The sequence below is a fragment of the Gadus chalcogrammus genome, chromosome 22 (genome assembly GCF_026213295.1).
Source record: "Gadus chalcogrammus isolate NIFS_2021 chromosome 22, NIFS_Gcha_1.0, whole genome shotgun sequence".
Classification (NCBI taxonomy): domain Eukaryota; kingdom Metazoa; phylum Chordata; class Actinopteri; order Gadiformes; family Gadidae; genus Gadus; species Gadus chalcogrammus.
Genome location: NC_079433.1, coordinates 7789876 through 7812856, shown reverse-complemented (window position 1 = coordinate 7812856; position 22981 = coordinate 7789876). Strand labels below are relative to the sequence as shown.

At 50.2% G+C, this 22981-nt stretch overlaps 1 protein-coding gene across 1 annotated transcript in view; it reads right to left on the bottom strand.

Annotated features, from left to right (window-relative positions):
- Nucleotides 1-21808, bottom strand: part of LOC130376236 (AT-rich interactive domain-containing protein 1A-like) — a 38694-nt gene extending 16886 nt beyond the window's left edge. Inside the window, exons 1-4 of the mRNA XM_056583457.1 lie at nucleotides 20570-21808; nucleotides 7170-7427; nucleotides 4894-5742; nucleotides 4495-4611 (exon numbers count right to left, since the gene is read on the bottom strand). Of these exons, the coding sequence (XP_056439432.1) occupies nucleotides 4495-4611; nucleotides 4894-5742; nucleotides 7170-7427; nucleotides 20570-21484 (2139 nt within the window). The 5' untranslated portion in view covers nucleotides 21485-21808. The remainder of the gene's footprint in view (nucleotides 1-4494; nucleotides 4612-4893; nucleotides 5743-7169; nucleotides 7428-20569) is intronic.
- Between the last annotated feature and the right edge of the window lie 1173 nt (nucleotides 21809-22981).

Sequence of the window (22981 nt, the reverse complement as noted above, 5' to 3'; positions counted from 1 at the left end):
AAACTAGGCCGGGCTAGGCTACAGTCAACAGCGATTGCCGCGTGGTTTGGTTAAACTAGGCTAGGCTAAGCTACAGTCACCAGCAATTGCTGTGCGGTTTGGTTAAACTAGGCCAGGCTAGGCTACAGTCAACAGCGATTGCCGCGTGGTTTGGTTAAACTAGGCCGGGCTAGGCTACAGTCAGCAGCGATTGCTGTGTGGTTTTATTAAACTAGGCCGGGCTAGGCTACAGTCAGCAGCGATTGCTGTGTGGTTTTATTAAACTAGGCTAGGCTACGGCCAGGGATAGAATGTGACTGCAGAGGGGATCAGAACAGTTCTGGGCCTATTATGCAGGCAACCCTGGCGCTAAAAGGACGAGTTTGTAGGTACGAGAAGGCCGGGGGTTGTTCTGGGAGAGTGGTGGACTGCAGGAGCGTCTGGATGTCCGCTAACAACTTGAGAATGGGCGTTCCTCCATGTCCACAACACAAAAGCTAGTGCTAGAGTGTTTCTCGTTTTTCCTGATAATTCCCATTGTTTGTCAAATTTGAAAATAAGATAGCAATGCATGGATAGTTGGGAGATGATTGCAGCAGAGTGGTCTCCAGGTAACGTTTGTTATGCGTTAATGGTTTGTCCACTGTAGTCCACCAATACCGTCGTGTGAAGCAGGAATATTGCAATGTTTTGCTGTAGTCGTTATGTTTTCAGACGTAGTCTTCCGCTTCATGTTAACATATATTTGCTTGTGTCGGGCGTCGTGTCGGCTAAAACGCGATACATCCTTCACAACCTGGATGTAAGGGCTTTGAAAGGTCAAGTCCTGGGGGTTCAAAGGAGTCTCATTGAGGCAGGGGTGTTGAAGGAGCAACAAGGGAGTATCATCAGCCAGAGACATTGGGTAGCCTATATGAACGCATTTGGCTCAGCAGTAGTCCACATGAATGCATTCGACTCAACAGCAGCCTATATGAACGCATTACGCTCAACATAGCCTATATGAAACGCATTCGGCCCAACACTTCATCATCGTCTTTGTTCTGCTCTCAAGCTCCAGACTCTTGCTTCTACCATATTATTTGCAGTTACCTGTTCTGGGTGCAATTTCACTTCTATGCTGGGCAATTCTGATGAGTAGAAAAAACCTCCAAGCCTATATAGCCTCACTGGGTGCTGAAGCAGCCTCTTAGCAACTCTTAGCTCTGACCAGGCCCTCCTAGCTTCGACCAAGGCCTCCCAGCTAACAGACCCTACCTACAGCCGGAGCCCATACAGCTCATCACCACAGCATTGTGCTCCAACGGGAGAGACAATGGACACGCTTGGGGACCGTGCTGGGAGGGGAAGTGGGAGGTGGCAATATGGCCGCAGGGAAGGGGAAGAGAGGGGGGGGGGGGGGGGAAGTGTGTGGGGGTGTCGGGAGGGGGGTTGAGGAAAAGTGTGTGTGACCAACATGTGACCCTCGACTCCAGTCCAGACGCATTCAGACAGCTCCTACACATCTAAGGAGGGGAGGGGCGCTCAGGATTAACCCCCCCGCCACCCCCACACACACGAAAGGGCTCCACAAAAAGACCTGGTGGAGCACAAGAGAAGATAAAAAAAGCAGGAGTGTGTGTGTGTGTGTGTGTGTGTGTGTGTGTGTGTGTGTGTGTGTGTGTGTGTGTGTGTGTGTGTGTGTGTGTGTGTGTGTGTGTGTGTGTGTGTGTGTGTGTGTGTGCGCGCCTGCCTGCCTGCCTGCCTGCCTGTGTTTGGAACCCTTTCCCACGGGGCTGATGGCGACAGGAAAGTGTCACTTCCAGGGAGGGTTCAGTCACATGGGGTGGGCTGCTGGTGACAGGAGCGGGACAGACCCCCCCCCCCCCCCCCCCTCCCCCCTCCCCCCTCCCAGGACCACGCGGTTCAACGCCACCACCCACCACTTCGCCCTGAGCCCAACCCCCAGAGAAAACCCATGTCCAAGTGGCCATTACAACGAGAAAAGGCCCCTTATAGGGTGGCTCTGCGTTATTTCCCTCATTGTTATTAGTGTCGCCCATCTACCCTCGAAGAGACGATCATGATGTTCGTCTCCTGCTCCGGCGCATTGGTGCCCAGGCCGTGTGGTTTTACTTCCGCAAAGCACAGGCTTTCACTGTTGTCCGCACACAAGCCTCCATGACGTAAGCCCAGCCGACCACGCGGCTTACCATGCGCTCGGTAGGCCGGTGAGCAACTGGCCCTGATACACCAAAGTCTACACACATTGCAGGCAAGAGCCAATGGTACAGCGGCACAGCACAGCCACACCTGAAACACCCAGGGCTTCACCTTTAGACGAGCACATCCGGCGCTTTGAGGGACAAACAAAATGTGCAAACTACAACAGAGTCAAAGAAGTCACTAGGTGTGCGAGACAGCACTGCCGTTGCAAAGCAGATAAGTAGCATGTGTGTGTGTGTGTGTGTGTGCGTGTGTGTAGTATCCGTGTGTGTGTGTGGTATCCTGGAGTCTGTTTGGGGTTGGGAAAATAACCCGCTTGACCTGCTTGGCAGGCTCTGTGCCTGCCGGCTGTTATTTGCCTTCCCTCCCCTGTCGTCTCATGTGTGTGCTTGCCATCGAGGCTCTGGCCCCACGGCAGCGCTGGGTGGATCGAATGGGGGTGGAGGTGGGGAACCTCTGGTACATTCAAACACGGCTCTCCAAACACATCCACCCTCCCCGCCCGCTCGGCTGCCCGACCCGAGCCGAGCCTCTCCCAGCCCCGGTTTGTTTAAACATGCATTAGGTGCAGCCGTTCCAATGAGGAGCCACTTCACGGAGGAAGCAGGATACAGGTGGGTGAATGTTTGTATTGTGGGTAGGGGGCTGGAGGGCTGGAGGGCTGGGGGGGTGGGGGGTGGGGGGCACGTCTACAAACGTCTGCTAGTTCTGTCCACTCAGCCCTGGCTGCTCGTCGTCACCAGGTGACCCAGTCTCCTTTCCCTCCACGTCTCACAAAATCATTTCATTAGCCAAAGCGTGCACGCGTGTGTGCGTGTGTGTGTGTGTGTGTGTGTGTGTGTGTGTCTAAAGTTGACAGTGTCTAATCAGTACCGTGTCATGTGCTCTGTGTGTATGTGTGTCTGTGTGTGTGTGTGTGTGTGTGCTTGTGCGCGTGTGTGTCTGCTTGTGTGTGTTTGTTCCTGTGTGTGTGGCGTGTTCCTGTTTCTGTGCGTGATCCTGTGTGTGCAAAGTGCACAGAGGGGCCGTGAGGGAGACAGATAGGGCCGTCCAGCCCTCAGACAGATTAAGGTCTCACACGGCCAATCGCAACCGAGCCGACAGGGGGAATCCCCAGAAGAGCGGGAAGAAAGAAAATAAACATGCCGAGCCCTCGCCTCGACCAACGGCAGAAGTACCTCTAGGCCTCTCACCCCCCCCCCCCCCCCCAATCCCCCCTCCATCCGCTTCTCCCCCTTTCCCGCCCTCCCTCGCTCACTCTCTCCCCCTCCAGGCATCTCCCACACACAACCAGCAATCACTCAGACGAAGATTCCCCCTCACTCACTGCACTGGTGTCCACACGCAAATGGAAATGTCCATCCAAACCCCCCCCCGCACCAGACCCATTTCTCACTGTCCTTAGCCAACGCAGCTTCCATGACAAGGGTTTACACCTTCAGCCACCCGACCCCGGGAAACGCCGCCATGGCAACCGCCTCCTTTTCAGGCCGCGTCGATACCAGAAACCGGCTTTCTCGGGTAAATGTATAATCAACGCCCGGTTCAGCAGGAATGGTCGTGGGAAGAAAGCCTCCCTGTTTCTTGTTCAGACTAGGCCTGCCCTAATCTGAGTGGGGTCTTTAAGAGGACAGTGGCCGGGGTTCAAACAACGCAATCAAGCCACCCTAACAGACTGTTACATTGAGGTTGAGTTAACAGGGAAGAGTTCGCCGGCCATACAGAGGGAAAGACATCGCTTTGGCTTGTTTCCTCAGGTTTCCATATAGGTAAATTAGCATCAACCAAAGGGATATTAAAGAATGGCTGAAATGACTATTAGGAAAGCATTTATGCAAGAGCGCCTCTTCTTTACGCCCGCGAACCGCACCGCACGCCTCGGTGTGGACAAGTGTAGCCGAGGGGAAGTTGAAAGCCACGACGTGTAAAGGTGTCACGGTTAGTTAACAGACACCATCAACGTTTAGCTTTGTTTTTTACGGATGCCTAGCTCTGGGAAAGTATCACTGAACTCCCTGCCTGTCCCGACGGCCTAGGGGCAAAAATAAATTTAAAAAGGGGGGAAATAATTAGGGAAGTAAAACGCCGAATGGCAGCCAAAAATGGTGGTTGGCTGGTCGCTGGTCAGTTTGAGTACCAGCTATGATTTTTTGCGCCGTCTATAAATAGCACACAGGGGGCTGTTGAACGTGATGGAGGAGCTGGCCCCAGCGAGCGACGGTGACCCGCGGTGAGTGCATTCCCTACCCTTCGCCACATCACATTACATGCAATCAAATGGAAATGGAAGTGAATGAAGGATGTGCTCACCGGCAGACTGGAAGGCCGCCCTTGCATGCTGTCCTCCTGGCTGCTCTTGTTGGAGGCCACGGGCTGGTTGGAGGGGGGGGCACTGGACTGCGAGCTAAAGGAATCCTGGGAGAGCTCCTGGGTTCAACGGAGAGGAGGAGGAGGAGGAGGACAGAGGACCGGAGCGGTCAATCATCTACCGGATAAATCATTGAAGCCACTCTCCCTCGTGCTCACACTTTCAACCCCCTTCTCTGAAATGCTACCTGGCCGCGGTTTCCTCGAAATGGGGTTCTTGCACCTCGTTCTAGCGGGGTGTGACACCGGTCGCTACAGGGGCTGGGTGGGTGGGAGGGGAGTATGTGAAGGGGGAGGGGGGGGGTGGGGGGGGGTTGTGAAGGTGATCAGAGGGTGGGTTACCTGTGGTGGAGGCGGGAACCTCTGGAAGGGGGACTGCTGCTGCTGCTGGGGGGGCGTCTGGGAGTAGGGCGAGCGCTGGCCCTGCTGCGAGTGGCCCGGGGGCTGCTGGGACTGGGGAGACGGACCCCCGGTCTCGCGCTGCTCCCGCTGCGGAGGTTGTTGTTGTTGTTGTTGTTCACGCTGTTCACGCTGTTGTTGTTGTTCACGTTGTTGTTCCCGCTGTTGTTGTTGTTCCCGCTGTTGTTGTTGTTCGCGCTGCTGCTCGCGCTGTTGCTGCTGTTCACGCTGTTGCTGCTGCTCGCGCTGTTGCTGCTGCTCGCGCTGTTGCTGCGAAGGCCCTTGTTGTTGTTGCTGCTGTGGCTGTTGTTGCGGCGGTGTTTGTTGCTGCTGTTGTTGTTGTTGTTGTTGTGGGGGCTGCCCGGGTCCTTCCCTCTGGGGGTAGCCAGGCTGGCCCTGAGGCCCCTGCTGGCTCTGGGGACCTGGACCCTGCTGCTGTTGTTGTTGGGGGGTCGGCGGTTGTTGTTGTTGTTGTTGAGGCTGCGCCGGAGGCTGCTGTTGCTGAGAAGGAGGGGTGTACGGCGGCTGGCCCGGCTGGGATTGGCTGTAGGGGGGCTGGGGACCCTGAGGCGGGCCCTGGGACTGAGGGTAGGGCGCTCCAGGCTGCCCGTGCTGACCAGGCGGCTGCGAGGGGTGGCCTGGCTGCGGGTAGGGGCCCGTGGAGCCGCCCTGGGCCTGGCTGGGGTAGGGGCCAGGCTGTTGGCCCGGGTGCGACGGGGGGCCGTGCTGGCCGTAGTAGCCCTGGCCCTGCTGCCCGTAGGCCCCAGGACCCTGCTGGCCGTAGGCAGACATCTGGACGGACGCAGAAGCTCAAGGTTAACCAAAAGGATCAAGCATCCGATGCGTCATGTGTCTTGTTCAACACATCCCTGACAGGACACGGTTTAGTGTTTGTTTTACAGACCAAACAACAACTCAGGAGAGCACCGTTATCCAAGCAAACGCCGTCCATTGCTCTGATTTAGCCGTGTGACTTAGTTGCCCTGGCGTGCCAACCTTGTGTTCGTTGTCCACCATGGGTTTATTTAAAGTTAGGTGGCGCTAGAGGCCCAGTCTACTGCACAGTGCATGGATGCAGATGCCTACATTTTTAGGGTGACTTATTTGAGGTCCATTTGCTGATCCTCCTATGCCAGGCCAGAGAAAAAACAAGCTGGACGGAAGGCCGAGATATCAGCCCAATAATGGGCCCTATAATCCATCGGTTTATGAGGCTAAAATCTGCATTTGCTCCCGCTCAATGGAGAGTAGTGGCTCAACCACCTTAAGGAAGCTTGAGTGATCACAAAGAGGTGCAAAACAATAGCTCATTAAGATCACTGAAGATGTCAACCCATTTTGTAACACCTACAAATCCCTTGTGCGTTTCATATATTGCAAATGGTACATATATATTGCACGGCCTTGCTCGCAATTACTATTCCATTAGCAGCAGAAAATAAAACCTACACTCTAAACATAAAACCATCTCCTTCGTATAAACAAGAACTAAAATCGAAGGGGTGTTACACCGGATCCCTTCAGATCCAACCCAAACACTTTCAACCTAGTGTTGCATCTTTTTCCCATCCCTCCGCGAGTTGACCTTGCGCGGGAGGTAGAGTAAAAAATAACCAAACACACACACACACACACACACACAACACGGAAGAAAAGAAAAAAGGTCAACAGCCACATTGTGTGAGGAGCAATACTGCCTCTGAAAGACGACAAGATGATTCGCAACCACTTCAAGTGGATGCATTGTGCCCGCCTGACAAAGGCAGGAGAGAGGGTCACGGGGAAGGCATTACCCTCCTCTTCGCACTTCCTTTTGTGGGACGTTTATAAAGCGTGCAAGCTCACCTACGCCACGACCTAGAAATGATCTTCCCCCCCAGCCCCCCCGCCCTTAACGGTGTGCTCAAGTTATTCAGCACTACACTCCGTGAGCTGCCTCACCGAGCTGCCTGGTTCACAGCCCGGAGCAAGGTGCTCGGGCTGAATGGGCTGTGCCACAGCCCATTCAGGACCTCGTCGGGACACATTAAGTCTACGCACTACGTCACGTTCGGCACAGTTAACTTTAGCGATCATCAACCGGGCGACTCCGTCTTGGGTTTATTCTCATACTTCGCCCTAACCGATCCGTCCACTTTACGGGTGTTTGATGCTCGTCGGCCGTTTGTTTAGTTGATGTGCGGGGGGGGTGAAACAATGCGCTCAAACCAGCCACTGACCTGCTGTCCGTACTGCATGCCAGCCATGGCGCCAGGGGTGCGCCCCTGCATCCCCATGGGGTACCTCTGTGGGCCCGCTGGCCCGTAACCCTGCCCCGGGTAGGGGCCACCTTGCTGGGCCCCGGGGCCCGACGGTGGCCCCTGCTGCTGCTGTTGCTGCTGCTGCTGTTGCTGCTGCTGTTGTTGTTGGGAGTAGGGGTTGGCCCCGCCGTATTGTTGGCCCCGCATCTTCCCCGCCGGATCCATGGCAGCCGGAGGCTAGAGGGGAACGAACACAGGCCGGCGTGAGACGAACCTCCGGGGTCAGAACGTGTGCGGACCGGGTTTGGTGGAGATAAGCGTTGGCCAAAACAAATCTAATAAGAAATGTCAACGCAACCCTCTTTTCTTTTTTTTGGGGTGGGGGGGTTTACTCGAGAGTGAGACACAAAAACAACAAAACGCAGGATGAAAAGAGCTCTGGGTTTACTTTCAGACTGGATTAACTCGTAGAATGAAAAGGAAAGGCAGAGAGAAGAAGGAGGAAAAAAAAAACTGGCCATGAATGAATGAGGGGATAAGTCTACTATGCAAGCATTTCTACGCCAGGAGCGATTTTCTTCCCTGCCTGGAGATCATTGTGCCAGTGAGGGGATAGGGTTTCACTCAAGTCATCTGGGAGGGGGGGGGGTGTGTGTGTGTGTGTGTGTGTGTGTGTGTGTGTGTGTGTGTGTGTGTGTGTGTGTGTGTGTCCCTCTCCAATAAGCGTTCAAGGAAGTGGAAGTGTCTGGCTGGATACCCAGCCGGGCCCCCCCCCCCCCCCCCCCCCCAACAGCTGGGGGGACGTCACCAGGGAGACTGACGGCTGGTGGGAGGGTGGGTGAGGTGGGGCTGGGAATGGGGAGGGTGGGGCGCTTGACCTTGGCAGAGCCCTGTGGCTTGGAAGTAGCATGTAAGCAGTCGGCGCCAATCCACCACACTGGAGGAAACCAGAGGGAAAAAATAATAAATGCGAATTCACAATAGGAAGGCTTTGCAAATCAGCAACTGAAGCCAAGGTCAGCGCTTGTGAGCGCTTGTGAGCGCGCGTGGGTGTGTGTGTGTGTGTGCGCACTGCGAGCTTGAACTACCCCTTACTCAGAAGGGAAACACAGCGGCGGAGAGGACGATGCCGTGCATGTCTGAGTGGCCTCTAACCGGTGCCGTTCGCGGGTCATTTAACGCGCGCTGTATCCCCGCGGCACTTTAGCCGACGAGCAGACGAGCGCATCCAGACGACGTCCGTTGCGGCGGTGGTAGCAGAAGGGGGGTGGGAGGGTGGTTGGGGGGGGGGGGAAGGAAAGAAGAACGGCAGCCACTGCTTTCTGAAGCGGCAAACACCTCAAGGCCAGCTGACCTCGGGCGAGCAGTCACAGCGCTCCCATCTCTTCCCACGGTTATTAATCTGTGTGTGGTTTTTTTTGTTTTTTTCTCCCCTTCCCTTTTCCATCCCTCGCTCGCTCGCTCGCTCGGGGGAGAGAGAGAAAAAATAAAAAAAAACCTCTTCCCCTGGTTAAGGGAAGACAACCACCGCCGTGCTATTTATAGCCGGGCGAGACGAAGAGTGAGGGCAGTGTGCCGAAAATGTAACAGGTCCCAGCTGCACGGCTGTTTGAACCCGGGCCAGCGCTCCGCTCGGCCTTCAGTAAAGCAGCAGGGCTTTGGCACTCTATGAATGACAGCGCAGCGCATGGGAAGGAGGTGCAGGGGGTGGGGGCGGTTTGGGAATGTGGACATGTGTTTGCGTGTGTACACACACACACACACACACAAACGCACATGCCATTGTTGCAACAGGTTTAATGTTGTTGTTACTGGGGATTCCGATGCCGTCTTCTGGAGCCGTAAGGACATGACGGACGCCGCCGCGCGCGGATACACGGGGTTTAGAGTCTGAGGTGCCACATTCGCAAGAGTACAAACACACACACACACACACACACACACACACACACTACCAAACCCTTTTCTTGGTAAATTCCCAGCCCAATAGGGATCTGGAGCGGGGCAACACATCGGCTCCTGTCCCGATCACATGCTCAAGACGGAGAGGAACTCGCCGCCGGGACTATGCTCCGCTACTGGTTTTACATCCAACTGATCCCTCGACCCCCCCCCCCCCCCACAGACTCACCTCCCACCGCAGCTCCTTGGACGTGGTATTAGTGTTGCGCCCCGTGTGTGTCTGTGGGCGGGAAGAGGTGTTACTATACTCCCCAGGGCGCCTTACCACCAGGACCGCAGGGGGCTGCGTTGGGGTGTAAGCGGTGGCAGGCCCCAGTGGACACAGACAGACACTCTGGTGACCTTTAGTGCACTCCTAACCCCGGTCAGCCTGTGGGTGCACGTCGGTGTGAAGGATCTGGGCCAGAGCCATACGATACCTCAGGAGTACCTTCACCCTGCTCCCAACACCCCTGAACTGAGACACACACACACACACACACACACACACACACACACACACACACACACACACACACACACACACACACACACACACACACACACACACACACACACACACACACACACACACACACCATGGTTTGTTGACACAACCCAGAGCTCTGCACCTCCCCAACACGGGGCATCACGTCGTCCCTTTGTGCAAGGAGGCCAAGCTTGTCCAAACGGGAGGTAGAACATGGAAAACATGTGGGGGGGGGGGGGGGGGGGGTGTAGGGGGTGGTCTACTTCCAGGGCCTCCGCTAATGAGCTAATTGAGCGGTTACGCTGCCTTTTGACGGGGCCCATAAAGGGCCCAGCACGTGGCTAAGCGATCTCTTGGAGATCATGCGGTCCTCACGGACGCCGCCGCCGCCGCTGCTCTGATGCAGCAAGAGTCCGTGTGGGCTCTGAAACATTAATCATCCTGTCCCTCCATTCACCCGTCCGCTGAGGAGTTGGCTGAACCTTAAAGGGGAAGCAGGAGAGTACTTTTAATAGCACATTGGAGGCCATGCTGATTAACTACAGTTGGCATTAATGATAGGGAGAAACGATCAGCGGATAGAGTGATAAGCCAATTTACATAACGGTGTTGACTAATCGTTAAATGACGGGATTTTTTTGTTCAAGAAGGGAAAAATGTAAACATGGTATTCACACCTCTATTTTGAGCCGGGAGATGCATGACCTGAGATGCTTTTTAATGGCAAGACACGGAAACTGACATTTAGACAGGGGCATTTCAACACAGGATGTAGAAATGAATGAATAGTTCCCCACTACTACTACTGCTACTAATACTACTACTATAGTTTCACTATATTTCTCAGCCGGGTGGGGTTTCAGACTTAAAGACTATGAGCTTGGGTTAGTCCTCTGCTCAAACTGGTGTTCTGCTCCAACTAGACTTCTGCTGGTGAAAAAACAACCAGTGAAAGGAGTAAGAAGTTCAGGTCCAGCGCCGTTATGGGGTGGAAGAAGAACCGCATCAAAGAGTAATAGGTCATCAAACCGACATTACTTAACACCATTGTCAGAATGATTTGTGATTAGATTGACAACACCTTTAGTAATACAAATATTCCCCATTCATCTATGGGCATCAGAGGACTATGCTTGTGTGTTTAATTTCCATCACAAACATGTGGGCTTCTGAGAAAAATGCTGGTTTGTGGTGCTGGGAGATTCCTTTTCACACTTGATATCATAGCAAACAGGCCAGTTGCGGTTTCCTCTGCTATAAAGAAAACTGAAACTACCAATACCACTTGATGCTAATTTGCAAGGCGCCCCAATTAATAGAAAGACTCAAAGCGAAACAATGCAGCCCATTTTAATATATAAAATGCGGATTAGCTCATGATATAGATTATATGGTAACTGGAGGGTTACCGGGTCGATTCCTAAACTCGCGAGATGACACCCCGATGCCCATGTGCTGCCGTTGAGCCATCACAAGTGAATTGCTGGTGAGGGCACTTTTAGCCCTGATCAGGCAGCACAACAATGCAGTTTAACCGTAGCCAAGATGATACACCCGCAAATAAGACCCCGGGGAAAGGAAGGGGTGTTTTGGGGTGAAAAGCTGAATTTGGTTATCCTACAGGTCCCACGAAAGCCGAGGAGGCGATTAAGGTAAATCGTTGTCATCCATCAAAACGAGACACGTGGCCTAACGCTCCGTCCCTCTGGCTCTCCCTCTCGCCCATTCATCTGATCAACTTGCCAGAGGAAACTCCTCCCCACGGCCACTCACCGCGCAGTCATGCTCCCTTAAATAAATATATAAACACATGCAATTAGCACATGGCTAATCTGCATAGAGGAAAGCCAGGGCACTCCTTGGCAGCCGCTGTTTCCTCAGAGTGCATTGTCTCACGACCGCGACACTGGTGAGGCTGAGTGGGGCGTATAAGTGTATGTGACGTGCACGTGCGCACGTGGCTACTGATCCAGGTTTGTTTAAGCCTAAGTATACACTGTGTATAAAAGGAGTGCGTGTGTGTGTGTGTGTGTGTGTGTGTATGGGTGGTGAGGGTAGGGGGGGGGTCTGGAGAGATGCCTGATCGCAGAGATCGCGCTTAGTGGGCCGAGTCAAGCAGATGGACGGTTGGAGGGCTGGGACGTAAACAACTGCTGCTAATTTAATCCGCCACATGGCTTCACCCGCGCCCCACGTGCGTGCGCACGCACACACCATTGTCCTCGCTCAACACTCCTTGTGTGAGCGCGCAAAAACACACACGCACACACACACACACACACACACACACACGGAGTAAAGGCCACCCTCAGATGTTGTGTCCCTAACACGTCACTAGTGTTGGCCTCCGAGTCCGTTTGGTCTGGGCCAGACACCAGAAGGCCTTACTGTAACAAGAGAGCCGCCTTCTCACTGGGAACAAGGGCAAGGATCACAGAGTTTCCAACCACTCTGAAAGGATGAAAAAGACATCCCTGGTGTGACAACTGTTTAGACGAAGCTGGTCGAAGAGCCCAGCGTGACAAAGAAGGAACAGTTGCAAATGTGGACACATGTGGCCACATGCTGACAAGTCAAACTGTTTCTTACAAACCATGAATGTAAATATTGCTGCTGCAACTCAAAACACACACACACACACACACACACACACACACACACACACACACACACACACACACACACACACACACACACACACACACACACACACACACACACACATACACAGGTTGCAAAAGGATTTAAAAGGAAGTAGGGAAGGGGAAAAAGCTGTGTAATAACAAATGTAAACAAAGCATTGGGTTAGAGAGGGAGCGGAAAAGGCAAATGACAAAAGGCAATTAAGGCAATCAAGAGTCCCATCCAACCACAATCCTCTGTGGATCCGGCTTTCAGCGGACCGCCGCACGACGCCACAAAAGTAAAGTATTGCAAGCGAGAGAGCGAGGGGGAGGGAACAGCGTGCCACTAACACCAGTCACACAGATGTTTCCCCAGCTGTTGCGCGGAATGCTAAAAGACTTTTTTTTTCTACGAGGGGATGGCGGGAGGCATAAGCCTACTTGATTTCCCTCGTTTGTTTGTTTGTCTTTGTCGTCAGTGTTGGTAGTCGAGCGTGATGCTCCCTGTAAACACCAAAGACAGGGAAGAAACACGGGCTCCGCGAGGGGGTACTCTTGCGTTGTAGAGGGCAAGGTGGGTGAGAGCGTGGGCCAATAGAGTAATGGAGGGATCAAAGCGGAGACAGGGTGCCGGCGTGAGATAGAGCTGCAGAGAGGAGGGGGAGGAGAGAGGGAGGCAGGAGAGAGAGAGAGAGAGAGAGAGGGAGGCAGGAGAGGGATATGGGACAGCGTGGGTCGGGGCAACGAGGAAAATGTATCAGCATGGGGAATCTTTTTGCACAATTTAATAAATAGCACGAAATGTTTGTCAATTAGCAAGTTCAAATTAAAGTATGGTATCACACTTAAACTAGTTTTCTTTTCTCCCGTCATTTCGAAAATGTTTGTATTATTTTAAGGGGAATATCACCCAGCGTGACATTACCAAATGGCTGTTGCTGGGCCGGGCATGGTCCGACTGTCTCGCGCACGCTGTTGGCCGACAGCAGTGCTCTGGGGGAGCGGGAAAGCACCTGAGCCGCCAGCGTTGCACATTGAACCCTAGCCGTTCTCTCTGGCAGACAACCAACAGACAATCAAACCGCCCGTTGGATAACAGCAGGTGCCGGGCGAACTTGACGACTTGCAGTTGGGTACAACTTTCTAAGGGTTGTAAAAAGTCCCTGGGTTGGATTATGGCGACAAATACTGCCCAATAAATATATATATATATATATACTGTGAATACATGGCAGAAAAACACAACAATCTAATAACCACACAAACCTTCAAAAGTGTGTGTGGTGTGTGTGTGTGTGTGTGTGTGTGTTTGCGCACACACAGGGAACAGTTACACCTGGGCCCAGAGCAATGCAAATCGGCAGGTGAAGGGAAGAAAGGAGTGCTATGGGAGGACAGTTACAACAGCCATAGCGGTGACACGCCCATGTTTATCAAACCCCACTGACGCGGCAGTTGTAGACAATGGCAGAACTGTGCGGGAGGGCCGAGATGTGTGCGAGAAACCAACGGTACTAGTTTCATAGCGCAGTGCCTTGGTGGATGTTTGATATAGATAACAATACGAGTTTCTACAAAACTTTTTTGTAGAAAAGGAGCCATTGCAATTCTGATATGCATTTGAGTCGTTCGTCCTTACATCATTTGAGGCATCAACTTTCTTGGGATGAACAACTTATTCTCAAGAAAACTAATTGCCATTTTCTTGGGATCATTTTGGAACACCTCTTTAAGTTCATCAGCCATAAGGCCTGGTGTGAAAGGTCAAATTGGGAGAGTGGATGAGGGAAGAACCATATGGTTATGGTCGTTTGCATAAGCAACCGTATTGCATTTCATTACTGCTTATTGTGCTTTATGAAAAAAAGGTTGAGCAATCCAATTGGGCATTAGCGACAACGCGGACAATAAATAGTGATGAACATAATTCATTGCTCGTTAAATAGGAGTCAATTAATTATTGGGTAATTATGCACATCGAGGCAATGGCACCGTAATCAGAGAAATTAAAGGCTGGGGGGGGGGGGGGGGGGGGGGAGCCCGTTTGGTTGTAGAGCGCCATTGCCAGGCAGGGTTCACATGCCCCTCCCTTCATCTCGCTCAGTCACCTGGAAGGCTTTTGGATTCTGTGCAGGTATAGAAGCCCCGTGTCGTGAGCATCACTCCGGTATAAACACATATCAGCACATATTTGAAAAGGTTACCTTTTACACAAGGAAAACGATATATACATACACAAACACCAGGCGCGCGCACACACACACACACACACACACACACACACACACACACACACGTAGCTGTATTTCAGAACGGGGATATTACTATGCTAATCTGGAGCATTTCCAAAAAGGTAAATGTCAAAAGAAATGAATTACCTTCATATTCGACGTAGCCCAAACGCAACAGCCAGAGTGTGACATTTGTCCATGGCGGAGGTAATTTTATTTTTTTTGCCAGTGCATTCACAATGTGCAAGAGTGGGCGTGCTTTTTTTTCCCGGGTCCTTTCGTGAAAAGGTAATGTGCCACAGCAAGTCGTTCGCTACAATGGGGGCTGAGGAATAACAAGGCCTCGCTCTGGTCATCGGGTCCGGGCCAGAATTACGGAGGCCACTTCACCCTTGTTCAGCTATTCCAGAAGTGCCATGTAGAGTGGACCGCATCAGGCCAAATGTGCCCCACTCTGTACAGCACGACACAGAGGCTGTGCCCTGCTAAACTGACTATACTGGAGAATGACGAAGAAGTAAACCAAACACAAGGCCGACAGGAGGAGGGAACGGATATTTCGTAATGTTATGAGGAAGCTCCATCAAAGTCACATCCAAACCGGGCTGCACAACATAGAGATCTCGTTGGGTGAACTTTTCAGACTTTCATGGGTCAGTCAAATGAAAGACCTTTACTAGCTTGCTCTTTGTCGATTATTGACCCTTGATTACATTTGGGTCTTTTTGCATTATATTGGGGGGGGGGGGGCGGAAATCGTATGATATCTGATCATCTAAAAATGGACCAGCCTTACGGTTTACAGACGGAGCAGGCAGGTAGGGAGGGACCGAGAGCGACAGAAGAGGAGTGGTGAGAGGGAGAGAGAGATGGATGGCACGTGGAGCACACACACACACACACACACACACACACACACACACACACACACACACACACACACACACACACACACACACACACACACACACACACACACACACACACACACACACACACACACACACACACACGTGAGCATTGCACTTTATACATAAATATACTCACAGCTGTCAAGAGTGTGTGTGTGTGTGGGGGGGGGGGGGGGGGGGTTGGAATTGAGCTAGAAAGATCATTCACAAAATACAGCACTCACACACTCGCCCCCGTCTCCTCCTCCTCCCTTGAGTATCACTGACACCGATTTTGTTTGGCCAAACACACAGTAAGAGACTGTGTGCATGTGTGCCCACGTGGAGAGCGCACACACACACACACACACACACACACACACACAGACACAGACACACACCTGAGGCGGGGGAATCATTACTCAGCACTGACGAGCGTAGAGGGTGAACTCCAGAGTTCACTCCTCTTTTTCCACCCTGGAGCCAAACCACAAGCCGGCCACAGAGAGAAAATGAAAAAGGGACAAGACGGCTGAAATGAGAGCAAGCAGGTGGTAGAAAATAACACGTAAAAACATTTGGACAGGGTTGTGCTTTAGCACACTTTGAATGAATGAAAATAAAAAACATGTAGATATGGTGTGTTGCAATTTCAAATGGCATCACGTCTAGGCCAGTGTCTCCTTTGCACTGACGCTGTTGTCGGAAAACACCGTAAGCAGTCCATATCACCATGCCAGAGGTTTGGAATCAGCAATTAAACTACCAGTCACATTGTTTAAAAATCACAGATTATGGGAAACCGTAGATTTACAGAATCTGACCAGCAATAGCGAAGGAGAAGGCAATGGCAACACGGTAAAAAATCCTTCATTGTGTCCTTTAAACCTCATCCAACTGCTGTAGAAGGCAATACGTTACAGCAAGTAAAGACTTGACGATCAAAATATACATTTTTATTGAAATAATAAATGTGTGTGCTGTGCAGTAATAAACCATCAGGTGGGACCGTTGGAGGATATCACACCTCTTAAATAGTAGCACCTCTCCTGCCGGAAAAACAAATTGTTTGACAATACAAAGTTGTTGTCTTCATAATGACAATTCCCAAGGCTTATGCTCCAAAAATCCATCATAGTGATATGAATCTTACAACAGAGATATAAACACAGGTTTTAGGGGAAAACTGTTTATGCAGTTACATTTATTGCAATTCTTCCATCGGTGTAGTGCTCAAGCGTTTTTTTTCTTACATACAGCAATTTCGTTTTTTAATATACAAAAAAAATTTAAACTAGGCGTACATTTTTGGTTTATGACTTAATTCAGTCAATTTAGTCGAAGGCAGCCGGAAAAGGCCTCAGGGCTTCCACAAAGAGGCTCCCCTCTACCTCGGCTTTCAGTGGGGGAACCCCCCCACAATCATAACACCTGCAGCTACCACCGGCGTGCCATACTTCATCATCAGAACACTTGGTTTGTGCATGAGGCATGACAAACTACCCCAATATAAGCACCGAGGCATCACTCAATTAACATATTCTATGGCTGGAGATTCATCTGGGGCCGACAGGCCGGTTACCCTCTGAGCCAAGGAGTACTTCGAGGGCTTGGCACCTACAGTCATCTTAAACCAAAACAAGTCTTTCGTAACAGCCGCCATTGGGTCGTAACAAAACTATGGCTAACCACGGACCAAGCGCGGATGGCGAAATCAAAGCGAGGGCTATGCCGCAAGACGCCCCCAAACCGTCTTGTTGCCGCAAGGCCGGTCAGAAGCATGCACATGTGAAGTTTGAACTTTGATCGGCTGGCTGCCACATCGAGTTAGCCAGTCAATCCGCAAAAACAGACACGCTAAACTGTGTCGACAGACCCATAATGCTAGGTGATCACATAACACTCCTAGTTGACACGGATTTAAGCAACTCCAAATGCATTCTTTCTGTCACGCATATAGGATGATTGAAGGTTCATTGGCTGGTGGCAGGCATTCATTTTGGACCCTGAGCATATGCAATACTCAAGACGAGACAATTCTGTACACAAACTCTACTACTGATGCAAACAACTCAATGGCAGTCAATGGATTTCGACATCGAGGAACAACAACAGGTTAACACGACTCAAAAATGCTCTCTGAACAAACCCAACCGCAAAACGATACTCTGAACAAATGCCCTTCACCCGCTACCCGTTTAACACCACCAGAGTAGGTGTTAATTCTAACCATACGGCCTGAGCGATTGGTGTACTAGCGGCAAGACAAGCAAGGCTTGCTCTTCTCTGGGATTGTACCAGTCAACAACAGAGTAAGGGTATGCAACTGTTCTGAGGGCACAAAACCCAAAAAGTCAATTTCTGAGGATGGGCCCAGCAGGACGACAAAGGAACACAAAAAGGGCTGGTGATAATTACAGTTGATCTGTATAGGTTTTAATTTGTATGCGTTAAATGAGATCAATGTTTTTTGGGTTGCGTTGTGACCTCTGATTATACCAAACGAAAAAGAAGCCTGTGAGGTTCACCTGCTGCTAACATTTTACAGGAAACAATGTTTTACTTTATTTGGAATAAAGTGTCAACATCCCAAGTACGGATTTGAAACATCAAGGAAAGAAATAAAGAAAATACAATTGCCAGGTTTGATTTGGCAATTACTTCAGAGGTACTAAACCATCAACAGAATGGGGTACATAAAGACATCCCCAGGTAACCGATCAATGTGTTGAATAGTCAGGTCTACCAACACTGAAACACAGACTCTCATTAGTAGTAGAGAGAGGGGGGGGGGGGGGGGGTACTTCCCAGAATTTCAGATGGCTACTCACTAAATGTAGGTCATGGTTACGGCTGATTCTCAAGACACAACTGCAATGGAAAATGCCCCCTAGACCATTCTCCCAAATTAGATGAGGGAAATTAAGAAAAATGCAATTACATAAGTTGCTTTTCCAAAGATAAATAAAAAGCATGTAGCAGCTCTTGCATCCAGTTTGTACCCAATGATTCGATGTTGAGTTGTTCGGAAATCACCGCTGTATCCACAGTACTATTCTTCCATAATTGGAGATGGCATGCTGAATCAACGGTTGCCACTTTACCCAACCCATCAAATAAAAAGCTTTTTAAAAAACGACTTGAAAAAGAAAATGGCATATTAAAACGCAGCCTGGACCAAAACAAAGTCTTTGATATTTTTCCTGACGTCTAGTATTATAACATTAAGTGCATCCACATCCTTGTTTTAGTTATTGGGATTATTTTTTTGGGGGGGGGGGGGGCGCTCTACTGTGCATAGCACCTCAGATAGAAACATTACCATATGAGAATCCAGCTCAATTGCCTATTGAGTATTGTTTGCAGAACACGGTCACTGCAGAAAATATCATCATTCCTCATTCTCCCTCATGTTTTTGTTTACAGGTTACCATCTCAGTGTCCAATGGCGATTCGACAGGGAGTGATTGAGCAGTGCCCATCTTGGTTCTACCTGTTGTAAATGTGACCAGCAACGGTCGAGGAAAACACAAAGAAAAAGTAGAAACAACAATCAGGGAGCTTTCTCAGAGTCTCATTGCAATCATCCCCGCAGTAGAGGACTGCATGTTGGTCGTGTTGACCTGGCTATAGTACTCATTTGGCTATGTAAACCAAGGACCAACCAACTAAAATTGACATGGTACCAAAGGACTGCTTTGTAAACAAAAACTATTTTGATGGTCATCATGTTCCAATCTCCAACATGGCCAGAGCCAGCTTATCCTAAACTTCAACCTAGCTGATCTGAAAGCAGTGGTTAAAAAAGGCTGAGAGAGGTTAAAAAGACCACACCTAGCACCTATACCGTAACAGGGTCAGTTAGGGGTACAAGTCATCCACAGTTGTCCCCCATAATTAATCTGGTTTAGCCGATATTTCTCTTACTAAAAAAAGATATCCGCAGAGACGAGATAAAGAGGAGAGGAAATAAAAACATGACTAAAACGGTGTCAACATGCAAATTACTGCAGTGGGGAGCCAAAGAACATGATGTTTTAACGTTTAAAAAAACAAACGTATTCAAACATGAACCGTTTATTCGTATTACATATCTTGTCAGCCTCGTTTAGTTTATCATTTAAACTCGAAAAAAAAAAAACGTTACATCGAACACATAAATACCTATATTGATACATAAATGCATACAAATGCATTTACGTTGAATCGCATGCATTTAGTCAGACCAATATGCTCGAAATGCCTTATTGTGAAAGCGTGAAATAACAGGAGCTGGGCAGAGCTGCTCTCGCAGCGTTGCATTAGATGCAATTATAAATGGCCAGGAGCGGAGGATTGGGAGCCAATCAGATCTCGACTCGCATGTCAACCTAAGACCAACTGTCTCCTGGCTCTGACAGCAGGATTTTACCTCCATAATTCAAATCCCAGAGCAAAGCAATCTGCACTTTGCCAGCACAAAATCACTGGCCGTGTTTACAAGCGGCACATGGAGAGAACAGTGAGAGAAATTCCCGGACAAATACACCTCCCTTGATTAGGAGAGAACCGCCTCGATCGAAATCAGACTTTGATACGATGTAAACACCTCCACAGATATACATTTTGCGATTCGCTGCTCTCTCAATCTCCACACTTTCACCGTAAGGTAGCATTTTAGAGAAAACACGTTTTAACGTCACGGTGACTTATGCATATGCAAATGTGTCTAACAGTCATCGTTATCGTTGGCATCTACTTGTTATCCTAGTGTCACGGCAGTCTCTTATTGACAAAACTTTGGATCACAGGGTACACTTCATGAAGCCCACTTTAACGTGGATCCCGAGACAAATCAGTCGGACATCGCTTTAAAACTACATGTGGAGTGAAACAGACCGAGCATGACAAGGAAATGTCAGTTCACCCACCCAAATTTCTTGCGACAAACTCTACCCTACCTCACACTGGACGTATCTTCGAGTCACACCGAGACCCCAGTCACTACAAAGTTGTTTACAACACTAACTGATGCTTATTCTATGTCATATAAACATTATTGCAGGGGGTGGTACTGATAGAAAGAGAGAGGCAGCCATTTTAGAGATCTTGCTACATGGACAATGGCTGTTCCATTGCAATATGAAAGACTATGGTCCCTTTGGAGAGTCGTTGAGTAACTTTAACTAACTCAAAGTAGGTCAGTACTGTAAGTAAAGTTTACCTGATTTCGGTTAAGAGGTTGTCCAGTGTTTCCCGGGCTCATGGGAGGAGGATGATGGCTTCTTTGTTGCCAACTCGGATGGCCCCCACCATACTGACTGCTTCCCATATCTGCTGGTCCCTTGCTGGCCCCTTCCTGATTGTTATAGTCTCCTTGAGGGTAATTTTGATAGCTCCTCGCAGAGCTTGGAGAGGTCAGCAGCTGATTTAAAGTTGGTGTAGATGTAGGTTGTTGATTTCCCATGTTATACCTCTGATTATTGTAAGAGGCAGCCATAGCAGCGGTTCCTCCTGCGGGCTGTTGCTTGCCTGGCTGCCCCCCAGCCGCCGGAGGCTGGTTATTACGCGGGGAATTCATGGCCCCGTATCCTTGGCCCTGGTAAGAAGTCCTATTTGGGAATGGGCTGTAGTTGTTGTAATGGTTTGGGTAGCCGTGCTCGTGTGAATTAGGAGGGTAAGAGTCCATCATACTGCCTGGTTGCACTGCCGGCCCCGATGCAGCTGCCATGCCAGGGCTTTGTTGTCCGCCATGTTGATGAAAAGGGGCCCGGCTGTAGTGCTGGTTGTAACCGTAAGGAGGTGGAGGAAAGGGGCCCGAGTGGTGGTGTCCCATCCCGGGATGGTTATTTCCTTCGGGCCCCCCTGTATCATTCTGGTTGCTGCTGTTATTATTTACCCTTGGTAAATTCCCGTTCCCGTTCTTCATGTCAGAATCCCCTCCTCCCCCAGAATTTCCAGCATCGCTCCCGTCCTGCAGCTCCTTCTGGCCCGGTGATCCGCTGTCAGATCCCGGTTCCTTATTTTCATGTTGTTTCTCTCCCGGTACCGACTCCTCCTGCGGGTCCCGATCCGGCTTTTTGAGTTCCGATGGCGGGCTAGTGTTGAGAGTGGCGGCGCTGGCGACCTGAGCGGCCATGATATTCCTCTCTCCCTCTCTCTCAGCACTGCGAGTCACTCACAATCAAACTCTGAGTAGCATTGAACATAAATACAATTATTTAAACAATGTACCCGTGCCCCGGTTCATTCCCCCTTCCTCCGGACCGAATCCGGTATCCACGGCGACTCCGTTTCAACTAAAAGTTTAAGGGAGAATATAAATAGAGAGCCAGGGAATTAAATTCACCGACACAAATGTGGGGGGGCTTCTGTTACAGAACGAGAGAGTGAGCTAGAAACCAACCAAACCAGCACGAGGCTCCGCGAGACACAGCCATTTTACTGAAACGCTGAGCTAGAAGTAAACTCTGGAGCGGAGCAGCCACTTACTGGAGCCGGACTGTATTTATTGTGCTATTAAGAGCATTTGTTGTGCTTCTAATGAGAAGTACACTGAGGTGCTTCACAGACTGAAATATTTGAGTTTGATTTGTAATTTATTTTAAAAGAGTGATCGAATCACCCATGCACATATTCCTTATAGATTCAGCTCTGCTAAATCTATACTTTTACATCTTATAAAGACACATATCCATATGTTGGATAATAAGACACACAAAGAGTGTTGCCTTTCATGTAAGAAACTCCTTGAAATAGCACATGTTCAGCTATTCAGCCAACCAATGGGAATTACTTCATGCATGAGCTGTGTTCCTCGTGTTATGTTCATTTGTGCACTTAATCGTATCAGCTTGCTACAGAATTGGAGCAACATGGGCAGCTAGGTTATTTCCTGGAGAGAATAAGCTAACCGACGTGTAGTCGCGCACACGTGTTGCAATGAACAAAACGAAAGGAGCAGAGAGGAAAGTAGAGGCAAGCATAAAATTACACCCTTTGTGTGTGTGTGTGTGTGTGTGTGTGTGTGTGTGTGTGTGTGTGTGTGTGTGTGTGTGTGTGTGTGTGTGTGTGTGTGTGTGTGTGTGTGTGTGTGTGTGTGAGAGAGATAGAGAATTGGAGAGCAGCAAAAGGGAAGGGAAGATAGGAAAGAGGATGGGGGATGGACTGAGCCGGTCGCAGAGCAGGAAGTGAAGACACACAAAAAAGAGAAACAGGAGTAGTGAGGGCTGTGTGTGTGTGTGTGTTTGTGTGTTGGGGGGGGGGATACCATATGGACAAATGGTATGCTATTCAACACAGAATGCTATAGATTCAACGTTTAATTAATCCTAAAAACATGAAGAGCGAGGGTTTAGGTTTTAATAGAATGCATAAAGTGGCTAACACAATTAATGGGAACACACACGCACACTCTCTCCCTCGCTCTCTCTCTGCCTCCCCTCCTCCCTCTTGCTCTCTCTCACCACCCAAACCCCCCCCCCCTCCCCCCCCCTCGCTCTCTCTCTCTCACACTCCAACCCTCTCTCTCGCTCTCTCTCTCACTCCCACCCTCTCTCTTTCTCTCTCTCTCTCTCTCACTCCCACCCTCTCTCGGTCTGTCTCTCTCGCTGTCTCCCCACCCCCTCTCTCATTC